Source organism: Dendrobates tinctorius, unplaced genomic scaffold (genome assembly GCF_039654945.1).
Source record: "Dendrobates tinctorius isolate UK_male_01 unplaced genomic scaffold, ASM3965494v1 ptg000191l, whole genome shotgun sequence".
In the NCBI taxonomy this organism is placed as follows: Eukaryota; Metazoa; Chordata; class Amphibia; order Anura; family Dendrobatidae; genus Dendrobates; species Dendrobates tinctorius.
This window is the reverse complement of record NW_027361858.1, coordinates 1,195,614-1,205,000: the sequence shown is the minus strand read 5'-3', so window position 1 is coordinate 1,205,000 and position 9,387 is coordinate 1,195,614. Positions and strand designations below refer to the sequence as shown.

At 39.7% G+C, this 9,387-nt stretch overlaps 1 protein-coding gene across 2 annotated transcripts in view; it reads right to left on the bottom strand.

Annotated features, from left to right (window-relative positions):
- Positions 1-8,733: 8,733 nt before the first annotated feature.
- PLPPR1 (phospholipid phosphatase related 1) overlaps positions 8,734-9,387 on the bottom strand; it is a 474,199-nt gene continuing 473,545 nt past the window's right edge. For both annotated transcript variants that reach the window (XR_012221525.1, XM_073552427.1), the window contains one exon: positions 8,734-9,119. Coding sequence is in view for 1 of the 2 variants with exons in the window: in XM_073552427.1 (XP_073408528.1) it covers positions 9,087-9,119 (33 nt within the window). In the remaining variant the exon portion in view is untranslated. The remainder of the gene's footprint in view (positions 9,120-9,387) is intronic.

The following is a 9,387-nucleotide window of genomic DNA, read 5'->3' as shown; positions in this document are numbered from 1 at the left end:
ACTGGAATAATTTGGAAATCACTGGCTCAACCGTGAAGGGTTAATTTAACTCTCTCCTTATCAGCTGGTGTTGTTTGGAGGGGCAATTTTCTAGCATTTTTAACACTCTGCTCACGATTATGAGGAAAATTCTAATGATGTTGTTTGGTGATTATGAGTAACACTCTAGTGATTATGGGTGATACTCTTCTGTTGTCGTTAAAGGAAGGGAACTTGTCTATTACTAAAAAGCAAGCTTAGTGCTTAAATTTACAAAGAGGCATACAAATGGAGTTTCTGTCGAAGGGGTACAATGAAAGTAGGGAAACATGCAAAATTACGATACACACTTACATACATGGTTACATACCGTATATTCACACAAATATTTAGGGATCCCTTACCTCAGACGCTTCCATTGAGATGCCAGGATGCTGGAGATAGTTAATAACCTTGGGATCTAGCTATTTTGGACCTATGGCAACCAGGAACACTGCTAGACACAGGTAGATTTATTATAGGATTGTCGTCTTCATTGATCTTTATGAATGCACCGCTCATCTGCCTCACGGCTTCCTGCCTGCAGTATGGCGGAGAACTCTTGATGATTGACAGCTCAGACCAGCTATATGGTCACATTATAAGCTCAAACTGTGCATTCTCCGATGCTGCAAGCAAAGGGAACTTTGTTTGTGCAGCATCTGACACTGCAGAGGCATGAAAGCTAGCCAGATCCAGCTTCAGAGCCGCGCTTACAAACTCTATAACAGTGGTGGACTGTAGTCCTTAACCTAGGCATCAACCAGCAAAGAATGAAATTTGATTATTAAAAATCAAGAATGGAGTGATTTCTACTTTTAAAGTTGCCTGTTTTTACATGTACCTTGCAATTTTAACCATTTATGATGTTGAGGACTCAAAATTCCAGCATCTTCTAAATTACACATCAGGTATTATTAAGATTATTGTTTTTATACTTTCATTGTCTGTGCTGATGACTTCTAATTCTGCCAGACTCATAAGCTTCCAGAAGTGCTGCTGATAACAACTATAAGCACACAAGGAGACGACCTATGTTGGCCTACAAGTTAAGCCCCCGTTACACACTGCGATATCGCTAGCAATATCGCTGTAAAGTCACCGATTTTGTGACGTTACAGCGATATTGCTAGCGATATCGCTGTGTCTGACACTTACCTCTGACCGCTCCCCCGCTGGTAATCGCTGATCGCGCGAGAAGCTGCTGGACCATTCCTCGTCGTCCACTTCCTGCGGCGCTTCCTGCTGTGACGACGAGCGACGCGTGGAGCCGGGTGGGAGGACGCAGGATCGCCGCGTCTGACAGGTAAGTAGCGATCCCCGTCCCCTGCGATGTCGCTGGTGAGATCTGCCTGAGTGGCAGCTCACTAGCGACCACCTAGCGATGCACCAGCGATCCTGACTGCGTCATATCGCTAGTCGGGATCGCTGGTGCATCGCTAGGTGTAACGGTACCCTTACTCCAAGCTTCTACAAGTACTACTACAAGGAAAAGCTTATCAGATAGGACTTCTCAATTCACTCCAGTGTGAAGTGCTTAGAACTTAGATTTTTTTCATGTGAAATAACTCAGATTGGCCAAATTATTTAAAATTGAACAGTTTATTGCTCAAAAAAAACGTTTAAAATTTCAACATCACCAAGTACTTACTGGCTTGGACCAGCATGAAATACAGACATTTCAAAACACGAAAGTGATATATCTTGGTAAGTACTGAAAACTGACCTCGTCAGCTGCATGTTACCAAAAAAAAAATATTTTCTATGATGACTGATCCAACTTTTTCTTAGTATTTTGTATTTTTTTATTAGAAATAAAACTAATTTATCAATGTTGCCATAACAATGAGGCAGATTCTTGAAGTCTATAACATGAGAAAAAAATGTTTTAGTTATCGATAGCAATCAATTGCACATAGTTTTCATTTTTCAAGTGCATTATGTGAAATTAAAGAGTTTTCGGCATTATTAAAATTGATTACCTATCCTTAAATGAAAGAACAACAAGCACAACAGCAAAGTAAACTCACCTCGGCACTGGGACATCTTCAAACAGCTGATTAAATTGGGTGCCGAGAGTGTGACCTTGACCGCTGCTATCCAAAGGAAAGGAGATCAATTTTAAAACCCCAGAAAACTTTTTTAAAGCTGCACATTGATTGGTTGCTGTGGACAATAATGACAATTTTCACAAATCTCCGCCCTTGTCTTCTACCAGTCATCACACTTTTCTTATTTTTCAAATACGCAAGTCCTGTATATATCAATCATGCTTGAATAGTATTACAAGGAATCCCAAATATTCTTCAATGTCCCATTTGCAGTTAAAATTACCAGTGTTATATTTTACAGATAAAAAATGATTTCAAGAAATATACAAACAGCAAGTTTATCTATTAAAATGTCATCAGGAGAGGCAGGTCACATTTAGCGTAAGTAGGCAAAAAACTAGTCAACGCTCTCTATAAAAACACCAGTAATGCATTCATAGCCATTAAAGTTCTACTTGAGGTTTCAGTAAGAGCATTTACTTTGCAGCACTTAATAAAGAAAAAAAGGGTAACAAATTGGGCAAAATTCAGACACTCAATGGATGTCTAACCTTATTGTTCTCCCCATTGTGATCTTCCAGCAGGTTTCAGCAACATACAAGAAGATCACTTTCCATTTTGGATGAATATCATTATTGGCCCAGCATCATCTTTCTAGTGAAGGGGGTAGACCTACTGATGGGTCACATGTACATGAACAACCAATTTCTTTACTGCTGGAGGTCCACTAGTGCACTCCATTGGCTGTGGTCTCCTCTGTTAATTTCTGTAGACTTCCGGAAATGACTTACAACAGGGCACTGAAAACTTATTAAATTATACTGAATGACTCATTTAAACATATGCATACAAGCTGATAAGTCAATGCAGAGTAAACTAGGTATTTCATTCACAAAACTACTTGCTTGGACCAAGACACGGATCACTCTCTATGTAGGTGGTGATTACTCTTATTAGGTCACAGCAATACTGTGCTTCTTTAATGATTTCAGGGCCATAATGTGGATTCAGCATGGCCACTATTCTTGGTGGCAAAAAGAAACAGGTAAGGTTCTTAACAAATCTGACAATTGTTATTAGTAAAGGATTTAGACGGCCTGAATATTAGGTGTTCATTCAAGTAGTTTACAATTGAGGGGACATTGTCAGGTTATTAATTAAACAGCATGAAAATAAGCAAGCTTGCAATTGACTTGCTTTTTTCTATCTGCTGTCATTCTCCTGCAGTGACAGCTTTTATATTTCGTGGTGTACAGCTTGTTTCTAAGGAGCTGAGCCACTAAGTGCCTGTCCAGACCTTTGCAGAGTGTGCAGTGTTCACAGTAGATAAATTAACGCCTAACATACCATTCACCTCTCTCTGTCCCTTTGATTTCTGCTCACCTCCTTCCCCCTCACTCTCAGCTCCTGATGAGCTACTGTTATTAATCTTGCAAAATCACCAGCCCTGCAACTTTCAGATCAGGTCACCAAACCATGGCCATAGTCCTACTAATTCTACAGCTCTGATACTCACCATAACTGGCCCTCAAAAAGAAGTGCTTGTCCCCCCAGAAACCAGGACATAAGGAGACTACATAGCTCTAACCTGTTCAAGAGAAAACATCTTTGAAACTAATTAAAATGTATGATTCCATGAATAAAATTCTGTGAACAATGCAGCACGAGTAGAGATGTAATTTTAAGCTACTAAATTGCAATATAAAATCTATAGCTTCCTCTTATCTGCAATGTACCATTTATAATACTGGTATATTGTTATGTGACTATAGGGTCACCACAGGCACTGAGGACTTAGCATGATTGATACCCCTATATTGTAGCTAAGCCTGTGATGTCAAGCATGCATATTGCTATACACATACATGTACAAGTTACAGACAGAGATTTCTATGGGCACGGCTCTGCACAAAACTGAGGAAAGCACAAGTCATGTACATAGATGTATGTGCGCTATATTGATGATAGTGTGCATAGCAATATATGCAATCATCCAACAGACTCAGCCAACCAGATAATGGCTCAATGATTGCATTTTATTAAAATGAAATAGTACAGATTACCAGCTGGTGAGATATGTAGCATTTAGAAAAGTGAATACTAACTTTTTTCATCATAGGTGTTCTCTGCGGTCCACGTGAATTTTTGTAATCAATCTATGTGAATACAGGTTACCGAATCCTGACAGTGTGCATCTTGCACATTGCCTCAATTCTGTTCTACTGTCATCACATGACCACGTGGATATGATTACATCCTTGCACTCACGTGCCAACAAATGCGATGACTTTCCCTGTTTCTCTCAATGTTGTCAATGAGAGAAGTAGATGAGAAATTATACAAATTATTTACAGTGGCAAAAGAGCAGAATCCCCAATAGGGTGCAAAAATTCATGCGGCGCTTGGAAAACCCCTTTAAGCTTTTGTAACATCAGCTGAAAAATTAATTCGACATCAGTTTAAGTGAGAATTTTCTAATTTTGCAAATGATGTGTATAATATATATATATATATATATATATTATTATTATTTATTTATATAGCGCCATTAATTCCATGGTGCTGTACATGAGAAGGGGAGTTGCATATATATATATATACAGTCATATGTAAAAGTTTGGGCACCCCTATTAATGTTAACCTTTTTTCTTTATAACAATTTTGGTTTTTGCAACAGGTATTTCAGTTTCATATATCTAATAACTGATGGACTCAGTTATATTTCTGGATTCAAATGAGGTTTATTGTACTAACAGAAAATGTGCAATCTGCATTTAAACAAAATTTCACCGGTGCAAAAGTATGGGCACCCTTATCATTTTCTTGATTTGAACACTCCTAACTACTTTTTACTGACTTCCTGAAGCACTAAATTGGTTTTGTAACCTCATTGAGCTTTGAACTTCATAGCCAGGTGTATCAAATCATGAGAAAAGGTATATAAGGTGGCCACTTGCAAGTAGTTCTCCTATTTGATTCTCCTATGAAGAGTGGCATCATGGGCTCCTCAAAACAACTCTCAAATGATCTGAAATCAAAGATTATTCAACATAGCTTTTCAGGGGAAGGATACAAAAAGTTGTCTCAGAGATTTAACCTGTCAGTTTCCACTGTGAGGAACATAGTAAGGAAATGGAAGAACACAGGTACAGTTCTTGTTAAGCCCAGAAGTGGCAGGCCAAGAAAAATATCAGAAAGGCAGAGAAGAAGAATGGTCAGAACAGTCAAGGACAATCCACAGACCACCTCCAAAGACCTGCAGCATCATCTTGCTGCAGATGGTGTCACTGTGCTTCGGTCAACAATACGGCACATGCATAACGCCTTTTTGTATGACCAAACAACTCAATCTTTGTTTCATCAGTCCACAGGACCTTCTTCCAAAATGTAACTGGCTTGTCCAAATGTGCTTTTGCATACCTCAGGCGACTCTGTTTGTGGCATGCTTGCAGAAACGGCTTCTTTCGCATCACTCTCCCATACAGCTTCTCCTTGTGCAAAGTACGCTGTATTGCTGACCGATGCACAGTGACACCATCTGCAGCAAGATGATGCTGCAGGTCTTTGAAGGTGGTCTGTGGATTGTCCTTGACTGTTCTCACCATTCTTCTTCTCTGCCTTTCTGATATTTTTCTTGGCCTGCCACTTCTGGGCTTAAGGCCTCTTTCACACTTCAGTTTTTTGCATCAGTTATAATCCGCCAAAAAGGCGGACAAGCGGATCCGTTCTCAACTGATGTGAACGGATGGCACAGGATCCGTTTTCAGACGGATCCAGAAAATGAATAAATTTAAAGGAATCGCTGGCCGGGAAGAGGGGAGAGAGAGAGAGAGAGAGAGAGAGAGAGAGAGAGAGAGAGAGAGAGAGAGAGAGAGAGAGAGAGAGAGAGAGAGAGAGAGAGAGAGAGAGAGAGAGAGACCGAAGCACAGTGACACCATCTGCAGCAAGATGATGCTGCAGGTCTTTGGAGGTGGTCTGTGGATTGTCCTTGACTGTTCTGACCATTCTTCTTCTCTGCCTTTCTGATATTTTTCTTGGCCTGCCACTTCTGGGCTTAACAAGAACTGTACCTGTGTTCTTCCATTTCCTTACTATGTTCCTCACAGTGGAAACTGACAGGTTAAATCTCTGAGACAACTTTTTGTATCCTTCCCCTGAAAAGCTATGTTGAATAATCTTTGTTTTCAGATCATTTGAGAGTTGTTTTGAGGAGCCCATGATGCCACTCTTCATAGGAGAATCAAATAGGAGAACTACTTGCAAGTGGCCACTTTAAATACCTTTTCTCATGATTTGATACACCTGGCTATGAAGTTCAAAGCTCAATGAGGTTACAAAACCAATTTAGTGCTTCAGGAAGTCAGTAAAAAGTAGTTAGGAGTGTTCAAATCAAGAAAATGATAAGGGTGCTCATACTTTTGCACCGGTCAAATTTTGTTTAAATGCAGATTGCACATTTTCTGTTAGTACAATAAACCTCATTTGAATCCAGAAATATAACTGAGTCCATCAGTTATTAGATATATGAAACTGAAATAGCTGTTGCAAAAACCAAAATTGTTATAAAGAAAAAAGGTTAACATTAATAGGGGTGCCCAAACTTTTACATATGACTGTATATATATATATATATATATATATATATATGCAGTATTTTTATACCGTGCATGACAAGTTTTAGAAAATAAAGTCCACAGAATCCATAAAAGGGAATCTGTCACCAGGTTTTGGCTGTGAGCAGCATATTGTAGAGACACAGCACAGCTTTCTGTGCACACTGTACACTTACAGAAAGCTGCCTATTAGTGGTGGGAGTGGGGTTACATGGAGCAGGAGCACTACATGGCACAAGGCAAATATTCCTGTACTGATAATCTGCTGCTGATAAAACAATGATATTATTGAAGAAAAACACAGCCTAGTAACTGACAGTTCACTGGAATCAGGGAATCTGCCCGTACATCATGCTACTTTCAGATTAAATAGCAAAACCTGCTGACAGATTCCCTACATAGGGGTTGTCTGGGTAAAATTAAGATATCTCAGATGTATTTATGTGAAAAAAACCCAACAAAATAAACTATGCATCTTCTTTTCTACTGGTCTGTATTTACACCGGTAGAAAGTCATCACTGTTTAAAGCTGCTGCAAAACCAGTGGGAACTGTGTTTCATTGCCACAGTCGGGCGACTTCCAGAGCACATCATTGGTGACCTCACTAATGTCGCACTGTGGAAATCATCTGCAGGGAGTAAAGCTTTTTTTTGTTGTTGCTTTTTAGCATATGAAGTCACCTGGAAAATCTCCATTTTCCCTGGAAAACCCGGTATCACAATGTACTGTCTACAGGATCCAATCATGGTCATTAGTATTACTGTAAGGTTATTTTTGGGGAAATGTGGTTCAGCAAAAACAGTCTACAAAACTTTTAAAGCTCTGTTCACATATGTTTGTGTTCCATACATTTTCATTGCTTTTGATGGTGGTAATATTCTCTTTAAAAAATCTGATAGCCCCTTATGGCAAAATGACTCTAAATGAAACAGAACAGATTAGGACAGAACCATAATATCTGTCATGGATCCTATAAAATCTAAACCATATGACATCAAGTGCTAAAATAGCCTCGTTGTCTTTTCAAAAACATCTTTAAAGGAGTTGTCTAGCCTAGTCCAGTTTGGCTACAAGTCTGCCGTCACTCTATATGACGGCAGACTTGTGAATCCTCACATCGCGCGCACTGTGTGCTGTGAGACTTCTCCGATGCCGGAGCCTGGAGAGGCAGGCGTGTGACTGAAAGTATGTAATTTTCATACATGCGGTCACATGGGCCCAGCCTCGCTCAATGCAAGTGTATTGAGCATAGCTGGACAAATCTAGTCTGAATGTGACTGGAAGTATGCAAGTATCGCATTCTTGCGGTGACGTGACTGCCTGCTCCCGGTGCCGGCAGTAGAGAATCCTCACAGTGCGCAGTGCATGTGAAGATTCACAAGTCTGCAGTCACATAGAATGACTGCAGACTTGTTGCCTAAGGCTGGACCACCCCTTTCAGGAAGTGTAAAATAATGGAGACTAGATGGACTGATTGGTTGCTATTAGTGATGAGCGAGTATACTCGTTGCTCGGGTTTTCCCGAGCATGCTCGGGTGTCCTCCGAGTATTTTGGTGTGCTCGGAGATTTAGTTCTCGTCGTCTCATCTGCATGATTTGCGGATTTGTGACTTGTAGACAGGCTGAATACATGTGGGAATTCCGTAACAAACAGGCATTCCACACATGTATTCAGCCTGTCTACAAGTCGCAAATCATGCAGCTGAGGCGACGAAAACTAAATCTCCGAGCACGCCAAAATACTCGGAGACCACCCGAGCATGCGCGGAAAAATCTGAGTAACGAGTATACTCGCTCATCACTAGTTGCTATGAACAATAAGACCACTGCAATCTCAACACAAAACACCTTCATATTTCTTTGCAATTCCAACTAAATAATGGTAAAATGTGCCCGCATGAATAATTACAATAATAATCCATCACTGGTGTAGGTTATAGTATATGGGTCAAATTACTAATTCAATGAAAAAGGCATGTCCAATCCTGTACGCGCTTCAAGTATAAAATTCTGTTTTGGAAAAAAAAAAAAATTAAAGTGTGTGATAGCATTTTCATTTACACAGCAGTTTAATGCTTATAAAATAATACAAAAAGTTGTATACAAACATCCATAACAATGACAATTTAGAAGGATGGTCTCTTTTTAGTGCACCATATACCATAATAGGAGAAAAAACTGGCTTATGGCATACATATGGGATGCTGCATGTTGACACTACCATAGAAATAATATCAGGGCAAGCTACATCACTTCCTTGAACAAAATCGTACAAAAACATCAGCTTCTAACTAGATATAACATAATACTGATAGTCGCAGTTTAACGATGAGCAACTGTGTTCTTGGTGGTCTCCATCTAATGTAGTATAAAAAACAGTTCCTTGTATGTCCATTACTTGATTCAGGTAACTTCAGTCATGGATGAAGAGTGATTCTGTTGGAAAGAATACGGATAATTGCGTTAGGTACATGGAATGATCGCAGAATGTTATGTATGTGCATCAGAGAAATGTTACAAAATTATCATATGCAGGTTACAGACATCACGGTGCTGCCAGCGTAATAAATAGGATTATGGATAAACGTTCAGTATGTGGTGAATTTAATTACAGTCTTTTATATGACACCAGGCTTTATAGGAGTACAAGGAAGGCAGTGACAGGAGTCTTCAGTAGGCCCCCAACTACCATGATAGTCTGTCG